Raw genomic sequence first — 19,483 nt, 5'->3', positions numbered from 1 at the left:
CGACAGCTAAGCATCGTGGTCTGGCGTAATACCGCGGAGCATGACTTTCCGTTCAACCTCTTGGCTTTACGTCTTGGCTGCATGAGAAGCACGTCTCGGCCTTGTTCGATGCTATACGGCAAGCCCGAAGCGATCTACCGAGCGCTACATGGCGTCGTGACAGTACAGCCGCCACGCGAAATCTGCGCTTCTAGTCTCCATCTGGGGTTGCGGGGTGTATGGGAAACCACATGGCAGGTGTTAGCACATGGCGCTCACGCTGATGAGTGACATGTCTGGTACTTCGAGCGGCACGGGATTGTGGCTTGATGAGCCTATATAGCTTTGCAAGAATGCCTCATCTCAGCTCACATTAGGCACCTCGAGGATACCTCGCCAGCAGCACTTTCAGCTGAGCAGACCAAGACAATCGCAATGGCGTCGGAAAAGGTTAACACCACCCACCTGGAGGTGGACAGGTCAAGCCTCGACAAGGTCGATGCAGAAATTCAAGCAATCGAAGTGGTCACACCAGCCAGCATTCAAGCACAGTTTCCCACGCTCGTCGACTTGAACGAAGAACAGATGGCAGCCTTGGAGAAGAAGCTTGTGCGAAGGTTGGACTGGCGCCTCATGCCCACAATCACCATCATGTTCCTGATGAACTACCTTGATCGAATTAACGTTTCCAACGCACGTCTCGCTGGCCTCCAAGAAGATCTGGGCATGTCGGATACTGTATGGAACGCAGGCATCTCAACGTTCTATGTTGGGTACCTGATTGGACAACTCCCTGGTAATCTTTGGCTGGCTAAGGTCCGCCCTAGCCTTCTACTGCCTTCGATGATGATCGGATGGAGCATCTGCACAATCTGTATGCCAGCTGTGACATCTGGCGTTGGGTTCTGTCTCATCCGTTTTTGTACAGGAATTTTCGAATCTCCCTTCTTCCCAGGAATAACGTTAATGACTTCGTCCTGGTATAATAAGCACGAGAACCCTACCCGCATGGCTATCTGGCATGCTGGTAACACGATATCCAACATTGTCTCTGGTTTTCTGGCGGCTGGAATCCTCCACAACATGAAGGGCATCGCTGGGCTCACATCATGGCAGTGGTTCTTTCTCATCGAAGGCGCTGCCAGTATTGTCGTTGGGGTGGCCGCGTTCTTCATCCTCCCTGACTGGCCTGACAACACGCAATGGCTGAGTGAAGAGGAAAGTGAAATGGCTCAGTATCGTGTCCTGCTCTCCAATGGCGGCAAGCGGGAAGAGGTTGGAGGCACTTGGGACGGTCTGAAGGAAGCCATCAAAGATCCCTTCACCTGGATGTTCTGTGCGATGCATTTTAGCCTCATCAACGCGCAAAGCTTCAAAGACTTCTTTCCATCGGTTCGTTGAGCCCCAAGAGGGTAACAGCTGGCATCGCTAACATGATTCACAGATCATCAAGACTTTCGGCTTCGGTGAGCTGGAGACATATCTCATCCAGGCACCACCGTACGCTATCGCCTACATCAGTGCCTGCGTTCTCGCGTACAGCTGTGGCAAATTCCAAGAGTCGTGTTATCACATCCTCGTCCCGATCATCGTCGCGGCTGCGGGTTGCTCCATCCTGATTTCTACTCTCAACGTCGGAGCACGCTACTTTGGGGTCATTCTTCTCATCAGTGGAACCTACAATGGACTGAATCTGCAGCTCTCTAGGGAGACAACACTGGTTCCAGCACCACGTGCGAAAAAAGCCGCCCTGATTGCCATCGCCAATTGCGTCAGTCAATGTTCACATTGGTTCTCTCCTCACTTCTTTCCGACAAGTCAAGAACCGTTTTACCGTCTGGGCGGAGGACTCATCCTCTTTGGATGCTTGTGCACAGTTGGACTCTGCTTAGGAGTGAAGTGGTGGGCCAAGCGATTGAACAAGAAGCTCGATGAGGCAGAAGGCTACAGCGAGCATAGCGGTGTCGAGCGCGGATGGCGCTATGCTTATTAGATAGGTCTGAATGAAGTTACGATAGAACGGTAAGCAAGCAAATGTTTTTGAGGGCAGGCGGCGATCCTCTAGTTAGTTTTCACGAAGCGTACTGGAAAGACACACGCTCTTCTTGATTGTCATAAGTTCATTATCACCAGATGACTGTGCTGTCTAGGACACCCATCTCTGCTGCTAACATCAGGTTCTTCTTGCACCTTTCTCCTCTCCCATCTCCTCACGGAGTATTCGAACCTGCTTCTTGATCTCGCGCCAAAGCACATTATTGTCCAGATCAGGGTCTTGCTCATCCATTTGCCGCACGAGCCAAACATAGTCGTAAAGTCCCTTGAACGGCCGAATACTTTCATTCTCACATGTCCGCCCATTACTAGGCCGATCGTGCGCTTCGAGGCATTCCAGGCAAATCATTTCGCTGAAAGCATCCGCGTCCCTCGCAATGGCAAGCAGACTGGCTACCATGGCCTCTTGCATGTAAGCAAAGGAGAAACCTTGGGTAATCTTGGCCACCGCGGTACAGAGCTTGTCGGGAAAATCGACGTCTTCGTTGTCGGATAGCTTGGACTGCCAGTATTTCATGTATGCTACACGTTCTTTCTCGTTCGGGTTCGGAAACAGATACTTGCGGTCGAATCGAGAAGGTCTTTTAGCGATTCCTGGGTCTAGTCGATCGAGATGGTTTGTAGATCCGATCATGAGAATGCCATCGTTCTTTTGAATACCGTCTACGGCATTGAGAAAGTAGGACCGCACAGAGTCAGTCACTATGGAGTCCAAGTCTTCAAACACAAGTAAACATGGTGCGGTCCTTCTGGCCAGATCGAAAATCTGGGCGATGCTGTACTCTGGGCCAGCGAAGCTCGAAAGTGTCTTCACGTAGAGAGTGGGGACCGAATCCTCCCGTTTGTAGAGTGTGTTCATGAGTGCCTTGACACTAATCGTTTTACCATTCCCGGGGGGTCCTACACAGGACAATCAGCGAAGACGACTCTGATGTGTTTTGAATGTGCTGCTTACCATAGTAGATGATTCCACGCTTCCATGGCACCTTCAGTCGTTCGTATGTGCCACGACTGTCGTAGAAGTTCTCCACATCATCTCGTATAGCTTTCTTCATGTTCGGGTCTAGGATCACATCATCCCAGCTCGCTTTCTGCACGCTGTTGAATAGCTCCGCGCTCTTCTGCCAATAGCCACCATCGAACACCCATATCTCGTTGTGCAGAGTGTTTCCCCAGTTCCCAGCTTCGAGCACGAGCGTGTTTGTTGCCTCCACAGACGCCGACAAGATATACTGATTCACGACATCTGGATATGACCCTGTTCCATCTCTTCCGTCTACAAGGTAGACGATGAACTCTTTGTTCCTCCAATCTACCAAGTATTTGCCAAATTTTACTGAGTCGCCCGTGTAGCCTTTGCCATTCAAGCGTGAAGCTGGGGGCACATATAGGCGCCATGAAAGGCGATCTTTGGCATTGCCGAGTGGTAAGACTCCTGCGTGCCCAGCAGCAGCATAACCAAGAATGTTGCAGCCTCCTCTTGGGACGACAGCGAGATGAAGCTCTGGGTACTCGGCTCGGATGCTTTCTACGATGACGGCGTCGGTATTGACTCTGTTGGCAGAGGAATGCTCGAAGAAACGCTGGCTCGTTGGATTGCGAGGGCCAACTGGGCGTGCTCCAGCAGTTACAGTCGTGATGGACGAAGCTGGTTCGAAGTTCGCATTTGTGGGTGTCGGTTGGATGCCACGACTCCAGCTGGAGCTCGATCGTGGGTCATTTCTCATCTTGAGTGCTATGTCTATTGTTTGTAGACGAGCGATGTGCACATGGAGCAGGGCTATCCGTTGCTACGCAGCCTATGCCAGGAATGATGCCTGCAGCTCAGCTGCTGCCGATCCCCAGGATCATGGCTGAGATGTTAGCTTGGCAGAGTCGTAGCAAAGTACACGGGTTTATTGTTTCTGCCTTGAATCAGTGCATCGCTAAGCAGTGGGATGAACACAAGCAAGACTCGTAATGTCATGCTCCTGTGCAGACCTCGCTGCGTGCCCTCCGAGATGTCTCCAGCACGCCCAGCTTGCACCGGAGCTGGCCCTACGCTGACAGCCTTACGGGAGAGCTAGCTTTACCGGCACAAGAACTATGTTTCTCGGTGAACGTCCGCGGTGGAGTTCGCATAGCAGGCCATTGTTGGATATGTGCGACTTCTCCAGTAGCGACAATGGTACGACGGCGAGAGTGCGCTGCCAAGAGAGCTGCATACCGGAATTCTTGCGCCACTTTCTAGTGCATCTCGGATAGAAACGAGGTCGTTTGTAGACGCATATAATTTCATCCGAACGCAGGAATTTCGAGCTGAACCACAGCACCTTCCTGCGCAGCATTTCCGGAGTTTTCAACTGACTCGAAGTCCTTCGCCCTTGCCTTCTTTGAACCTGAAATTGGAGTCTGGATTCGGCACCGAACATCGAAAATCTCAACCGCATCAACATCCCAACGCCCAGTCAAGCACGATGGGACACCAAGGAAAGACTGTTCTCGTCACTGGCGGAGGCGGAGGATTGGGCAGAGCCATTGCAGAGCACTTCATCTCTCTCGGCTCCAACGTGGTCATCTGCGATATCAACGACAAACTTCTCGACGATTTCAAGCAAAAGAATGGGTCCGACAAAGTGCTCGCACTCAAGTCCGACATTACTTCTGAAGCGGACCTCGATGAGCTGTTCGCGCAGGCAGAGAAGAAGTTCGGCTCCTTCGACTACATTGTCAACAGCGCCGGTGTGATCGACAAATTCAACCCCGCAGGTGCCATGGAACTTCCAGAATGGAATCGCTGCATAGGAGTCAACCTGACCGCACCAATGATGATTACAAAGCGTGCAGTAAATGCATTCCAGAGAGACAATAAGAAGGGTTCGATCGTGAACATTGCTTCAGTGGCATCTTTCAAGGGCTTTGCAAATGGTAAGTGATACGAGGCGGATAATAACGAGGCAGACCAAACTAACATGTTTCAACAGGCGCTGCATACACCGCTTCCAAGGCTGGCCTGATTGGTCTCACCAAGAACACTGCAGCATTCTACAGGCTAAAAGGCATCCGGTGCAATGCCATCGCTGCAGGAGCAATGCAGACAAACATCGGCAACCACCTCGCGAATGGTGACTTCAACATGGAGGGCATGAACGTGATGAAGAAGACTTGTGAGTAGATTGAAACTGTACTGATTGCGCTGCTGTTACTCACACAAAGGCAGTCGGTGACTGGGAAGGTGGATATGCCGACCTTGCGAAGATGGCCAAACTCGTGGCATACCTGTCCTCTGAAGAGGCAGAAATGATCAACGGCGCTCTCGTGACTGCAGACGGAGGTAAGTCTACTTTGGACACATATGTGGCAGGCGTGCTTGCTAACCATGAACCCTCCCCGCAGGCATCACCGCAGCATAGGCTATTGAGATCTAGTTGAAGCATGCAGGCTGGCCTGCTAGTGCTTACTGCCAGAGCCCGAACGCGAACTCATGTCGATGGAAACTCAGCTCGCTTGCCTGCTCATGTCTCGGCTAGAGCACAGAACAGCAGGGGAGCTGTTCTCCTCGACGCCACGTCCTATTTAGAGCATACTAAAGCAGCGATGGATGCGATACAGTGCAGCATTCCGAACAAAAGCCACATTCCAGCAGCGCCCATTCCTGAGCTTGTGTCGTCTTGGTGTGCTTGATTTATCGTCGCTGGTTGATGCTGGCAGCAGTACACAAATTGTCGGACCCTCGGCCGAAGTCGGTGTCCGCTGGCTAAATGGTTAAAGGTTGATGAGGAACAAGCAATAGCGGCTCTGCCGCAACTCTATTACGCATATTCCGCGTTGGTTCTTGCAATGTTTTTGCTTGTTTACGATGACGAAAGCGTCGGGAACAGATGCTGTCATTGCGAAGAGCTGCTCAAGCCTTGAGCTTGCGGAGATGGTCTGATATGACTGCGCCCAGAAGTAGCCCAGAAATGCTCGATATTGAATATCAGGAAAGCATACAGGGCGCTCTTCGCGCAGAGAACACTGGCAGGGTGCAGGGAAATGGAGTCTCGCGTTGATTGCCATGCAACCGACACCCGAATGACTGGACTCGGCCCTCCGCTCCGCCGCAAGCGCGGGTTTGGGGAATTGGACGGGAGAGCATGTTGGCGACCCATATAATTCTGGGGGCCGGAGACTCGGACCACTCTTTGGGGGTGCCTCGGCCTATCGTAGAGTCGTTGGTGAACATGGGTGCTCTCGCATGCACGTTGGGTGAGGGTCCGATGAGACGGATGTCTGTGGTTTGACGAGCTACTGGCGCCGCTACTCTGTGGCCGATGTGCTGAGTGACAAATGCGTCAAACTCTCGCGTAGTTGATCTGATCTCTTCACACTCGATACCCCCTCTGCCGGCGCACAGCAGTCCACAGTCGAGACAGCGGTGCGCGCCAAAGCCATGCATTTGCTAGTAGAGAAGTTGCGAATCGCTCGCATCTCGTGCTTGTACCAGATCTGTGCATCCTCCAAGACATTTGGCGGTGCGAGAGTTCAGCCGCACACGCCAATCGGCAAGCCATCAAGAGCTTATATTTCTTGGTCATACGTCAGGCCAAAGGCACATGCACACTCCGTCCGGGGCCTCCACCGCATCATCATCTCGATGGCCAAGCGACGTCTTCTGGACCAGTCATTACGTCGATCGTAGCAAGCTGACAATTGTATTACGCGAATTGGTGTTGACGATGCTCCTTACGACCAGTGTGTAGAGACTGGAGATCGACTGCTGCAAGAGGCCTGCAAACACATGGTGTGTGGAGCAGAAACCTGAAAAAGCAGACGCGACAGAGCCGCTCCAGTAGAGCAGACTCCACAAGCAAAACGTCCACGGGGATCGTCGCGTGCGTGTGCAATTTTGTACGGCTTGCTAATCTAAATAATGACAGCACCCGATCGGCATGCGATTGGCTCCCTCCATACCATCTCCAGTTCTTCTGACGCTAGCTCCCTCGCGGTCTGGAGAACGGGAAAAGGGAGTCCCCACACCTGCGGCACCTGCTGCTGTATGCTTCTCGGAGCTATGAGCGCCGCATGCGATGGTGGACCGCATTGCCAGCTTAGCCTACGTATTTAGATGCCGTGTGCTCGCTCATCCTCTTTGATCCCTCTGCTGCACCCGGGTCCCATTGTTTGAAGGGCATTTTTCATTGTTTGTTTGTCCTTGCATCCTCTCCCACCGCACACCAAATCGCAAGACCTCATCATGTCGACAGCTCAAGAGCAGAACGATATCCGGGGAGGAGAGGCAGAGAAGCAATTCACCAATGGCAACTACACCAATGGTGCGAACGGTGTGAATGGCGTGAACGGCCACGACCATGCCAAGCAGAGAAAGCCATACGACTATGGCGGCAACCCGCTCTACCACGCGCACACCAACAGCGATCAGTCAGCGCGTCTCGCCGCCTTCGGTGGTGAGCTGCAGCCAGGTCTCTACAAGATCGATCCCAACCGCAAGTTCGCCAACCCAGCTCCACTGGGTCTCTGCGGTTTCGCCCTTACCACATTCTTGCTCTCGGCCATCAACCTCGGAACCCGAGGCTTGAGCGAGCCAAACTTGGTCATCGGTGCTGCCTTCGCATACGGTGGTCTCGTGCAGCTTCTGGCTGGTATGTGGGAAATGGCAGTCGGCAACACATTCGGGTAAGTTGAGACCACCGTGTACAACTGATTGATGCTGACCAAGTCTTCAGTGCTACTGCACTCTCATCTTACGGAGGTTTCTGGATTGGCACTGCAATCATCCTCACTCCAGGCGGTTTCGAAATCATGGAAAGACTCGAAGCCGAGAGCGTTGACCCATTCATGAACTCATTCGGATTATACCTCATGGGCTGGTTCATCTTTACCTTCCTCCTCTTCCTCTTGACTCTGCGCTCCACGGTAGCCTTCAGCTTCTTGTTCTTCACGCTTATGCTGGCTTTCCTGATGCTCGGCATCGCCTACTTGAACTTCACGACAGAGGGACCAAACATCCCGTGCCTGCGCGCTGGTGGTGCTTTTGGAATCATCGCCGCATTTGCTGCCTGGTAAGTTATGCAGTCTCTTCAATACATTCGCGTTGCTGACATCCAACCAGGTACAATGCGCTCGCCGGTATGGCCGATACCTCGAACTCGTTCTTCCTGCTCCCAGTTGTGCACTTCCCGTGGTCCGAGAAGGGACGCGAGAACCGCAAGAAGGTTGACAACAGCCAGGAGCGCGCTGCTCAACAGGTCTAAGATTGTGGATGATGACAATGATACCCAGAGATGTCCCATAGAAGGGCAACACAGAACAACATGCCATGGCTGTTGGATGTGACCATGTAGTAACTGTTTCTAATAATGATTTACGATCATCATTCCCGTCATGTACCACTCTTTCTGGCTTGCGTACGCACCAGAGTCAGACTTTTCGTGCTCCTCATGGGACGTGCAATGAATGACTGGTCATCGAGCTGGGTCGATGCCGCACTAGCCTCGAATGGTTTGTGCTTCACCATTTTCAAGAGCTTCCGAAGCGCAACATCCAACGCATGCAACAAGACGCTTCTAAAAGTATTCGTCAAGACCAGAAGGCCAATCACATCGACCAGACACGTAGGCTCTCAATGCCCTGTTGGGATTGTCAGAGATCCCTCAAGGGTCGTACGTGCGATCGGTCCCTGCCAGGAATCGAGCACAAATGACTGACTCCAAGTTTGCAACGACAGGATATAACGAAACCCAGCTTCTCCACCATATGGTAAGTCCCAGATCGCGTCCAAGACCAGCTTCCAAGACGCGATGCCGGACGATATTCGAACGCCGTAGAGAGAGAAGAACTTGAGCCTCTTGCAGCTTCGGACCCAGGCTGCGAGGCGCGCAGCATCAATCCGCACAGAGTTCAATTCGAGCATCTGGAGACAGGGCTGCTGAGAAACGCAAGAGGAGTGGAGACCAGCTGGCTACCAAGACTGGAAGTCTGGAAGTACGGTCGCCCAATACGCATCTGCTTTCAGTGTCCTCCCAATGCCATCCGGGGGATACTCTTCTTTTCTATGGCCCACATCTTCGAGTGCGATTCGCCTGACGTGCTGCGAAAGAGGGTCGTGTGCCAGCTTCATAGGCGCCTTCCTGTCCGGCTCAAATGCAACGAGAACGATATGCCCGAATAGCCGATGGAGCGGATTTTCCAGGTAGGCACATCTCGGGTGAGCCAAACGAAGGCTTTTGAGGATGTCCAGGACTTGTGCAGGGCGATAACCGAGCACAATTCCGTCGACAATCGTGATCAGGACCACCTCTGGTATTCGATAGAAAGCTTGATATGAGGCCGGCGTCATCTTCGACTTCGCACAAGAAAGACATATGCTATGATCTGAAGTGAATGCTCTGTTGGAGCTAGTATGGGAAAGTACAACTCCTAGACTTAGGATCTCTGACAATGAGCTCGCATCCGGTCTGCTGCCTGCCTATGTCGGCAAAAGTGATGTGCTTGGCAACATCCCCGACTTCAGCTGTTTTGGTGATCCATGATTGGCTGAGCTGTGGTGCTCTTCGACGCCATCCAAATGCCACGAACGCGGTTTGTGTCTGTATGATCGCTTGGCAAAACGATACTACTTACATGGTTCTGCGTGCGAGTACTCTGAGGGCATGGGGTGCTGAGAGAAAAGCAAATTGACTTGTCGGTATTCGAATCACACTCGAAATCTGAATCTTTGCGGCAAAGTTCAGATATGGTAAGAGAGCCGCGTTTTCGAAGTACTGCAGCCACAATTCAGGTGGCGCGCACCTTCATGACAATTATGCAGTCGAAACAGAGCCCCGCGTTATAGCAGTCTGTCATCCAGGTAACTGTAATTGGTCAGTTCTAACAAAGGAATTGAGGCTTACAGGATGTCTAGCATGCTTAGCAGTCTGGGCCTTGCCCAGGCCCTTGACTCTATCATACTTCGGATCAAGTTCAAGACTTGAAGAGAAAGAGAATCGATGCCGGCGTAATGCTTCGTTGCAACAAGCGTGGCCGTCTGTACCCGCCGTTGCAGCGCATAGGCAATGAGACACCGTCATGGAAATGCCCGGTACAAGCTTGTGCAAGAAGTAACTAGCGACCATGCTTGGAGTAACAAGCATTGTGATTCAAACATCAAGCCACGTCCACGAGGACTGATCGACATCTGTACCTAGATCTGGGGAACCGTCTCGCGTGGCAGCCAGGTCGCAGCTCTCCGTACCGACTGCGTATCGTAAAGGGGCTATGCCGACCTACTGCCGGAGCGGAGGCGAGACTCATCGATCGACACAATTCGAGCCTCGTTCGGAAGGATGGCGGAACAATAACCAGAGGCGTCGTGTCTCCTCACGGAACATGCCTCAAGGTCGTCAAATCGTGCCGTTCAGAGAGTGTTTTGAACGCCACTCGGCATAATGGCGTCGCATGAGAACGCGCGCCAGCTTTGCGGTCTGGGGTCGTGCAGCCGTCTACAGCACATCGCCGTGATCATTCGCGCAGCCTCTGAGTACCTGAGCAACTTGCAGTCGATCGGTCACTCAAAATTCGATTTCCGCAAGGCGATCTCCTTCAGTGACCATGGCATGCGGACGGGAACGTCTCATTCAGTTCGAAGCCGTGTCAGTTCGTGCCCGGTATAAGTAGGAGTCTCTGCTCGTGAGCGATCTGCCTTTCAAGTACGCGGTCGAGCCTCATCGTTCCCAAGCCCAGCATGAAGTGCTCTGCTCTGTTGGCAGGCGTCTTCGCCCTGCACGTGGTTGCCTTCCCGTTCGCACTCGAGCAATTTGCTTCAGAGCAGCTTGCTTCTCTCGACAAACGACAGACAGTTCCCTCTAGTACCCCTGGCTCTGCTGCAGCTCGGGCATTCAGTAGGAGTCGTAAGAATTGCGGTGTTCGGGGCTGCACTACGTTCAGTGCTACTGAACAGTACGTGTCCACCACCGGCACATATGCCTACGCCAGTCCAAGGCCAGATCAGATCAGAGGACCATGCCCTGGGTTGAATGCTGGTAAGCATGATGCTGAGCACAACGTGAGAACACGCTGACAGGAACTCCAGCTGCGAATCATGGGTAAGGCTCTCGAAGACCAATATCAGGTACATGTTAACCGTCCATCGCTCTCGTCCTATAGTTATCTGCCACGAGCTGGTTACATGACCATCATTGAGACCATCGACGGCCTCAAGGCAGCTTATGGTATGGGCGTGGACCTCGCCGGATTCCTTGCGGCTTATGCTGTCATCGTCGACGGCGATCCAAGTAAGATGGGTCGCACTTCTCACATCTGACTGCGCAGCTGATCAAGCCTTAGTCCTTGGAACCTGGTCTATCGGTGGTCCTCAGCCCAGCAATCTGCTCACAAAGTCGCTGCTTGGCAAGCCCCAAGGTATCTCGTACTCACATAACAACTACGAGGGAGACGCCAGTATTGGTCGTGCAGATGCCTTCCTTAATGGTGGCGATGCCCACTCTTTGATCATCAGCCGCTTTGAGGAAGCGTACCGTGCTACCGACTTCGCTGTGAATGGAGGACAGCGTGATCGCTACACTTTGGACGCTTTCGCGCAGGACTATGGCAAGAAGCTGAACCAGTCCATTGCCACGAATCCATTATTTTTTGCCGCTCCTTTTAGTGGCCTCGTTGCACCTGCTGCGTAGGTCCACTGGCGGAGGCAAATCAAGTCGGCTGCTGACCTCTCTCGCAGGTACAACTTTGTCATCAACTTCATGAGCAACCATTCTGCAGCCAACCCTACGGGCTATCTGGATGGTAACCAGTTCAAGCAATTCTTCGGCGTGGCTGGCAGTCCGGGTAGCTTCCGATGGCTGAAAGGTCAAGAGCGGATTCCAAACAATTGGTATCGGCGCCCATCAGATCCTGTCAATGCGTACAACGCCGTTGATGTCTTCCTGGACCTCGGTGCACAGTTCTTGGCATATCCTTATCAGGTGAAATTTGGAGGCAACACTGGCCGCACGGTATGTTCCGTACTTGGTGTCGGATGCAAAGTTAGCTGACCATCCATAGAACTCCTTTACTGGTGTTGACCTCAGCGCTCTTACTCGAGGAGCTTTCAATGGCGCCAACTTGTTGCAGGGCAACAACTTGCAATGCTTCTTTGCGCAAGCTGCTCAGTCCGCTATCCCGGATTTGGCTGGCGCTACACTGGCTGCAGTGAATGGTATAGTCGGCCAATACTTTGGTGCCTTCACCAGTGGCTTGAACTGTCCAACTGTAGGGAAGTACGACCAGACCTTGTTCAACAGGTAAGTCTCGGCCCGTTTCGTCCAGTCACGCTCTCTCTGACATGATATCTGGTATCCGGGAAGATACTACTCTCCTCAGCCACGGCAGGGACAGCCAAACAATTGGTAGAGCGGGTACGAGATGGACTCGCAGGCTGGGAGTGATGTCTCGTGGATGAGGTGCTGACGCTCAGGCATTGAGCCGCTCGACGGGGGCAAGTCAGGTAGTCCCTTCTGTATGGGTTCTGGCGTTTGCAGGTTGAACGCATCGAGCTGCCGCGAATTGAACCTCATATTGCAGTCTTGAAATGGTGTCGCGGCCTGAACGGTGTGAGCATGGAAGGAGCTCGACCGCGGCGAATTCGTCGCCGCTGCGCCGCCAAGCCACCGCCTTCCATCTTTGCATCTATCTTTAGCATCACAGTTTCCTCCCTTTCCCTTTCCCTGTCACTCCAGCTGCAGTATTGATGAACAGAGTCCAGATCTCGTTTTCCCATTGTCATGCTAGGCAAAAAGACGGTGCCTCGGCGGCGGCTCGGAAGACAATCGCATCCCCCAATCGACCCGTTCAAACGAGTGGTCAAAAGCCACTTTACGCAACAGGCAGAAGCAACAGCCAACCAGGCCAGTACAGCTTCACGACTGGTCTGCATCATGCATGCAAGCAAGCAAGGACGGAATTTGATAGCTTCCTCAGAGCAAATCGCAAAGCTCTACCTTCAGTAAAACGCCTTGAACCCCACTCATAGGGCGAGACCTGCATGGAGCCGTCCTGCAGCAGCAGAGCAAATGCAGTGGCTACTGATTGGAGCCTTATTGACTGCACATCTGCTCTCGACTTCAGAAGTGGTAGAAAGGGAAAGAGTAGCACAATCGTTGATGCTCATCGAAGAGCAAAGCAGTTACATTCATTTGTTGCTTTGTGTTACATGCCCTCGCGGTGTAGGGGTTGGGTATCGTCGTCTTATCCGCGTCTAATATTCTTTCGTGCGTTCATTGATGCCCGCATTCGCCTGTCCTGAACTCCAAGAATCCCATTCCCTGTTGCGGCAGACTGTTCCCCTGTCTCATTCCGTAAGATTCAAATGATCACCCACCCAGCGAACACCGTGACCCATATGCTACATGAAAATAAATCTTTTTGCTGTTGAGGTTCTTCTACTTCCGATGCGAGGCAGGCGGAGGACGCTTCTCGTCGCTGGAAACAGTGCCGCTGGCTTGATGGAGCACGACAGTCCTCTTTTTGGTGGTGGGGCTGCCCTCCGAGTTCGATCCGACTGTGGAGTATGCGGATGATGGACCGCCTTTCATTCCTGTCAGTTCTGCAATACAAAGTGATGTGGAACGCTTGCACTGACCCTCGGACTGGTAGTAGCATTCCGCCTTTCTCTCTTGTCGACCCATATTGATGGTGGTTTGGGTTGAGGACTTTAGTAGTGGAAGGAACTGAGACAGTGTCTCGTGAATATTATGGATTGCTCGCGAGGTTTTGTGTTGTGTGGTAAGGTCTTCTTGTGCAGTCAGATGTCGAGTGTTTGCAGTGTAATGTGGCGAAGTCGCTCCAGTCGACAGTGGTGGACGCCGCGTGTAGTGTGGGAAAGGGAGACTTTATGAGTGCGACGGGACTGTGGTTGTTGGTTGTTTGTGATGCCCGACAGGAGTATATTACATGCAACAGGAGTGTCAAGGTATATATACCGAAGCCTATTGCTGCCTCACGACAGGGCGAACCTGGTGTCATAGCCCCAAAATACTGGCGGCGTCCCCAGAGGCCGCCTGCTTTCGGGCGCGGCGAAGCAGTCTCGCGATGGATCCTACAGGCCAGGCAGCGCTCGCAAGAGACCATGGACCACGCCCGCTCGTTAGGATGACTCACCCAGTGCCGTCCATTAGGATGTCGAGCAAGGCCGCGAGCGCCCGCAAGTTGGCGCGAGTTGGAACCTGCGAACGCATCTGCACGCATTCCAGTGGTGCGGCCCACGCTTGACGCAGGCACTACTCCCGCTTCATTGGCCCGTTTCAGGCAGGGCTGACATGCTCTCAGGAGGTATACGTAGACGGCAACAATGCGTCGAGTCCAGTCGCGGCCTGTCAGTTCGAAACATTCCTCATTTCAGCGTCATGTCTTGCTTCGCAACATCCCACGTTGGGCTCGTGTCGCAAAAGGAGGGCGCGAAAGAAATCGCGCGGCCGGGCGGACGTCCGGGCAACGCCTCACTGTTCAGGGATGGCAGTTCTGATGCTTGGACAAATCTGGCAGCAGAATTACTTCGCAAAGGGGGTACACGATCCCGGAGAAGGATAAGTCTTGGTACGGAAAAGCCGAGGGCCAATCAAAGTCTAGTCTTTCGAAGTGTCGGGTAATGTACCTTGCAGGCCTCATCAGGACGCGAAGATGGATCAGCCCTGTGTCGTCATGCTGCCTTGAGATCATTCTCTCACGACACGCTTCTGGACAGGGCGAGACATTGCGGACATGAGCTCCGCTGTGGGTCGACCACATCTTCTGAATGGGATCTGGAAGCAGATTCAGACGTCAACGCTGTTTCGAGCACAGGGAGCTTGATGACACGCCTACAACGGCTCTCGGTCGACGCGTATCACGACGATTCTGGAACAGGCGGACGCGCCTTCGAGCCGTGGACCTTGGTCGCTTGGTTGCTTGCGCTCGGCTCCGACAAACTGCATTTCTTTGGTCTCCAGGCCCGCTGCGACAGCCTCACTGCAGGGAAGTTTGCAACTGCCCACAGCGACCGGGCAATTGCCAGTGTTCGTCTCCTTTGGGCTAGTGCACACACTGGTTTGTGCCCAACGTGTTGGGTTCTGATGAATATCCGTAAACACGCCTCCAGGATTGCCAAAGGGCAAGGTCGTCATTTCATGGAACAGCCAATACATTCTCTGCGATCTCGCAGAGCAGTGCAGTAGTCCACGATTCCGCAGAACGCCGCGTCGGTCTGGTTAGGAACTTCGTAAGATGGCGATGAGGATCCTCTACAGTATGCGTGAGGCGACGGGGCCAACTTGCTGAACCTCGCGTAGATAGGTACGTACCACGTATGCCATCAGCTGTCTCGTGAGCTCTTCCCTCACTGCTGACGACTGGCACTCCGTCACAAAGTTGTTGAGCGGAAGATGAAGCCTATACTGGATGATGTGCCTCAGCCTCAAGACCGACCACGTGTGTGGGGGTCCAGCAGTGGACAGCAGAATAGAGATCCGGAGGCACCGACGCTTCCGTGTCTCTCGTGACCTTAATCGATTGCCTGCCCTTCTCCGGTACGCAAGATGCCTCAGATGCCCCGCAGAATGCAGAGATACAAGGAGCAAAGACGTGCTTAGGTCCTTCTGGCAGTAAGTGCAGTATACAAGGCGCGAACCCGGCGGCGAGCTTCCCTTTTACTCTTTGGCGGGAGGGGCGATGAGCCGTCAATCATAGCTCCCTAGCGAGACTCGATAGTGTCGGACGCGGGCAACTCGTCGTCTGCTTTCGATTAATAGAATTGGTCCGACAAGCACAGCCGCCAGCGAGCATATACAGCATTCAAATCGAGGAATGTCAATGCCAAGGCCCGAATCTTCTTGTTCATCCAGTGATTCAACTGAAGACGAAACACGATCACCATCGCCATGGGTCTTCGACTGCCGGACGGGCACCGTCGATGCGATTTCGACATTCCAATTCGGAGATGTTGACGGGATGGCAAATCTGATGCGGGAATACTGAGCACCGCAGTCCCCAATGCGCAAAGAGTAAGGACGCTCGCGGGCTGCTCGTACCTGCTGTTCGGCCTGTTGTTGCACTTGCCGCCTGTGAGAAAGCACTAGTTAGCGCAGCGGGTAATGCAGCTAAGCCGCCACGCCAAAACTATTCCATCTGAACTGAACTGCACTGAACTTCACCAGACCAGATCTGCGACAATCCATCCACCGCTCGAGCGCGCTGAGCAGGATGTGCGGCGACTGGGCGCACGTCCTCGACGAGGCCGATACAGCAACTGCTCGACTGATCATTAATCTACAGCTCGATGATCTGGTATCTCTAGCAGCATGCGACCGCGCCAACAGAAGCGGAGATGTCCCAAGCGACGGAGAAGTGGCGCGTCAATTGTACGCTGAGGAGCTTCGCGAGTAAGTTCGAGAAGATGAGGGGTGCTCTGAGTCGCCAGCTGAACGCCGCACAGATGTCTTGCCAGACTCGACCCGGCGCCTTCTAGCAACGCTGTCTCGCCGCAAAGCATGGCCGAGGAATTGATGCAGATCCAGCATCAGGCTCTGAGAGACAGTCAAGCGTGTATGAAACGACATGAACAGAAGGCCAAGAGGGAAGCAGCCGCCTTGGATGCAAGTGAGCTTGCCGCTTTCGCGCCTGGCCTCGGTGAAGGGGCCTTCGCTCAGCCGACTATCAACGGCTTAGGCAAGAGGGCCAGAAGTGATGATGTCGCCTTCCAGCCCGCGAAGCGTCTTCAGGTCGACGACGGAGGGCACAGGAAACGTCAAGATTGTCCTCACGATGGACAATATTCCCTTGATTCAGCCACGGACTTCAGCAGACCGTCGCCAACCATTTCGAGTCCGGCACCTCCAATGGTCAGCTCGTTGACAGCGTGGAGTCCTGTGCCTTCAGCCGACCAAGAGCTTCTTCAAGGCACATCTAAGCCAATACCAAGAGTCAAGCTCCCGCCCGCACGTACCAACAGTGGGACCATTGGCACGCCTTTCCAAGCCACCGCCGGTGATGGCCTTTCCAATATCGAAGCGTCTCGCTTCCAGAGCATCACATTCCAGCAGCCGTACCAAGGCAAGAGCTTCGAAGAGTTGAGGGCCGAGGACAGTCTGCAAGGGATAAGATACGGCAGAGACAACAGCAACGGCGATGGCAAAGCAGGAAACTTGGGTATAGGCACTGGCTTTGGTTCACGCCCGGTAGTCAAGCTGCCGGACCCTCAAACGAGTCACTCAGCACGAGCTTTTGGGTCTTCTTCGTTTGGTGCACCCATACCCGTGTGGTGCAATGACTGCATGAAGTCAATCGCTCCGCTACGCGCACGCTACACATCCGCTTGCGCAGACAAGCATACCTACTGCATGAGTTGCGTTGAACAACGCTTCAAGTGGGCCATTGCCGACGATGCACTATTCCCGCCACGCTGCTGCGGTCAAGCTATCGATCCGGAGAAGGTAAAACTCCTGGTTGATTCGAAGACTATGGCTGCGTACCGGGCGAAGCGTCTGGCACAGCACGCCTGGCCACCGTCTGTCGAGTTGGGGAGGTAATCGTCCTCAAAATGTCGAGTACGTTCAGCGACATGCCTAGTGTTGAGAGACTCTAAAGCAGAGAATTTGTTCACGAGAACGAGCGAAATACTCCTTGATGGCACCCAAAGATGTATTTGACCAGAGGAGGGAGTGAACAGTGATAGTCTGTACTTCAAGAACGAAGTCGCTCGGCGGCCCCTTCTCTCCACTTCCCCGCGTCACTTCATGGCCCGTGCTTGACACTAGCAATGCTCGTCACGTTCATGTGCTTCGGTGTGTTCGGTTGCTCCCTCAACTTCAGCATCCACTTCTTCCACCACACCTTTGCAGATAACATGGATGTCGCTTACGATCACATCCAAGAAGAGGCATTGTCGCCTGCAGAACGCAAGAAAGCCGAAGATGCCGCATCATCATCCGCCGACAGCACGGAACAACAACCAGCAAACACTCTGAATACCGAGTTCCAACAGGCCTTCCAGGCGGTTTCTGCTTCGCCATGGGGCGCGAAACTCGGTGGATGGTTTTCGTCAGCCCGGAAGCAGGGCGAAACATTCTACCAAGATCTGTCTAAAGAGGCAGCCGAGGCGAGTGAGCAGGCTACCAAAGGCTTCTCGAGCCTCAGGGAACAGGTTGTACAAAGAACTCGGGGCATGAGCGATCTGCAAATTAGCAGAAGCGATGTTGACGGGCCAATACCCGGGCAAGAGGAGATTCCTGGTGTCGCAGCACCGGCGCAGAAGAAAGAGGAGCAGACTGAGGCTGGGGCTGCGAAAGATGCCGAGACGGAGAAGAAAGATGGGGAGAACGTACCAGAGAGTCTTCCTGCAGATATCGTCAAAGAAGCCGCGAGTCTGGTATCCATATTCCGCACCACAGCAGCGCAGAAGCTCAAAGACCTACAAAAAGCCGAAGATGCTGCCGACGAGGCTCTGGTCAGATACGGAACGAACCTGAAGAACTTCCTTCGCGATGCAGTGACAATATCCGCACCCGAGGGCGACGATCAAGCAACCTCAGAAGTGCTCTTCTCTACTGAAGAAGCTGGCACAGGAAAGAAGGTCTTCCACAGTACTCGTCTTGACGCTCAGCTACATGCTATCCACACCTCGGCTGCGTCTTTTACAGATGAGCCTTCCGGCGTCGAGTGGGAAAGCTACAGAGCAGGATTCGACGTTGACAGCAAGACGGATGCGATCGCGAAAGACTTGGACAAATACCCAGAGCTTCGAAAAGCAATGGAGAAGCTCGTGCCAGAGAAAGTCGGCTACAGAGAGTTTTGGATGCGATACTATTATCTCAGGAAAGCCGTCGAAGCAGAAGAGGCAAGGAGGAAAGAAGTGCTGAAGGGTAAGTCTCATTTCAACTACAGCATCCACCACTGCGGCATTTGTACTAACAAACCTCGCGCAGGCGCCACCGCTAACCCCGAGGAAGAAGTGAAATGGGACGACGACGATGACGACGAGAACGAAAACGACAGATCCATAACGCCCAACGCAAACGCTAGCTCAAGCAAACAAGCCAGCGCGTCTACCACAACTCTCAACGCAACAACCGAAAAGTCCGCATCTGGTAATGGAGATGGCTTGCTTAGTCCCACCGAAGCCCGACGAAGTGAAGACGGGAACAAATCCGTCGCCGATTCGGACGCAAGCTACGACCTGGTTTCTGGAGCCACGAGTCGTGCGCCGGGAAGTCCAAAGGATAGGAAGAAGGATGAGGATAGCGATGATGATTGGGAGTAGAGAGCCTAAGGCAGGATACTCAATCACAGAATTGTTCCAGGTGTTGGTTTGCTTTTGGCGCCTGGAGGCGTTATTATTGGCGAAGAAACTCGATCGACAGCGTTTACATTATGATACCATTGCTTTCTCCAGGAATTGAAGCTGCAGTGACTCTTGACAACACAATTGAAAGCTCCCAGTTCACGCTGCTCGCGAAATTGGACA

The 19,483-nt window shown here is 53.3% G+C and overlaps 8 protein-coding genes across 8 annotated transcripts; 6 read left to right on the top strand and 2 right to left on the bottom strand.

Annotated features, from left to right (window-relative positions):
* Positions 1-414: 414 nt before the first annotated feature.
* Positions 415-1,972, top strand: RHO25_001900 (uncharacterized protein; the record flags this gene model as incomplete). The annotated part of the gene is made up of 2 exons (XM_023594497.1): positions 415-1,371; positions 1,424-1,972. The coding sequence occupies 2 exons, from the start codon at positions 415-417 to the stop codon at positions 1,970-1,972; spliced, it is 1,506 nt and encodes a 501-aa protein (XP_023460223.1).
* Positions 1,973-2,152: 180 nt separating this feature from the next.
* Positions 2,153-3,761, bottom strand: RHO25_001899 (uncharacterized protein; the record flags this gene model as incomplete). The annotated part of the gene is made up of 2 exons (XM_023594496.2): positions 2,153-2,934; positions 2,990-3,761. 2 exons carry the CDS (start codon positions 3,759-3,761, stop codon positions 2,153-2,155), a joined length of 1,554 nt encoding a protein of 517 aa, XP_023460224.1.
* Positions 3,762-4,490: 729 nt separating this feature from the next.
* RHO25_001898 (uncharacterized protein) lies at positions 4,491-5,426 on the top strand (the record flags this gene model as incomplete). Its single annotated transcript, XM_023594495.2, has 4 exons — positions 4,491-4,941; positions 4,998-5,180; positions 5,234-5,347; positions 5,410-5,426. The coding sequence occupies 4 exons, from the start codon at positions 4,491-4,493 to the stop codon at positions 5,424-5,426; spliced, it is 765 nt and encodes a 254-aa protein (XP_023460225.1).
* Positions 5,427-7,249: 1,823 nt separating this feature from the next.
* On the top strand, positions 7,250-8,267 carry RHO25_001897 (uncharacterized protein; the record flags this gene model as incomplete). Its single annotated transcript, XM_023594494.2, has 3 exons — positions 7,250-7,689; positions 7,740-8,075; positions 8,126-8,267. The coding sequence occupies 3 exons, from the start codon at positions 7,250-7,252 to the stop codon at positions 8,265-8,267; spliced, it is 918 nt and encodes a 305-aa protein (XP_023459651.1).
* Positions 8,268-10,735: 2,468 nt separating this feature from the next.
* On the top strand, positions 10,736-12,402 carry RHO25_001896 (uncharacterized protein; the record flags this gene model as incomplete). Its single annotated transcript, XM_023594493.2, has 7 exons — positions 10,736-11,033; positions 11,084-11,096; positions 11,158-11,285; positions 11,338-11,680; positions 11,732-12,005; positions 12,055-12,293; positions 12,357-12,402. The coding sequence occupies 7 exons, from the start codon at positions 10,736-10,738 to the stop codon at positions 12,400-12,402; spliced, it is 1,341 nt and encodes a 446-aa protein (XP_023460227.1).
* Positions 12,403-13,430: 1,028 nt separating this feature from the next.
* Positions 13,431-13,676, bottom strand: RHO25_001895 (uncharacterized protein; the record flags this gene model as incomplete). Its single annotated transcript, XM_023594492.2, has 2 exons — positions 13,431-13,576; positions 13,631-13,676. The coding sequence occupies 2 exons, from the start codon at positions 13,674-13,676 to the stop codon at positions 13,431-13,433; spliced, it is 192 nt and encodes a 63-aa protein (XP_023460228.2).
* Positions 13,677-16,224: 2,548 nt separating this feature from the next.
* Positions 16,225-17,549, top strand: RHO25_001894 (uncharacterized protein; the record flags this gene model as incomplete). Its single annotated transcript, XM_023594491.1, has 2 exons — positions 16,225-16,403; positions 16,457-17,549. The coding sequence occupies 2 exons, from the start codon at positions 16,225-16,227 to the stop codon at positions 17,547-17,549; spliced, it is 1,272 nt and encodes a 423-aa protein (XP_023460229.1).
* Positions 17,550-17,779: 230 nt separating this feature from the next.
* Positions 17,780-19,279, top strand: RHO25_001893 (uncharacterized protein; the record flags this gene model as incomplete). The annotated part of the gene is made up of 2 exons (XM_023594490.2): positions 17,780-18,881; positions 18,945-19,279. The coding sequence occupies 2 exons, from the start codon at positions 17,780-17,782 to the stop codon at positions 19,277-19,279; spliced, it is 1,437 nt and encodes a 478-aa protein (XP_023460230.1).
* Between the last annotated feature and the right edge of the window lie 204 nt (positions 19,280-19,483).

Source organism: Cercospora beticola, chromosome 1 (genome assembly GCF_033473495.1).
Source record: "Cercospora beticola chromosome 1, complete sequence".
Lineage (NCBI taxonomy): Eukaryota > Fungi > Ascomycota > Dothideomycetes > Mycosphaerellales > Mycosphaerellaceae > Cercospora > Cercospora beticola.
Note: the sequence above shows the minus strand (reverse complement) of the source record. Positions and strands in the feature narration are given on the sequence as shown.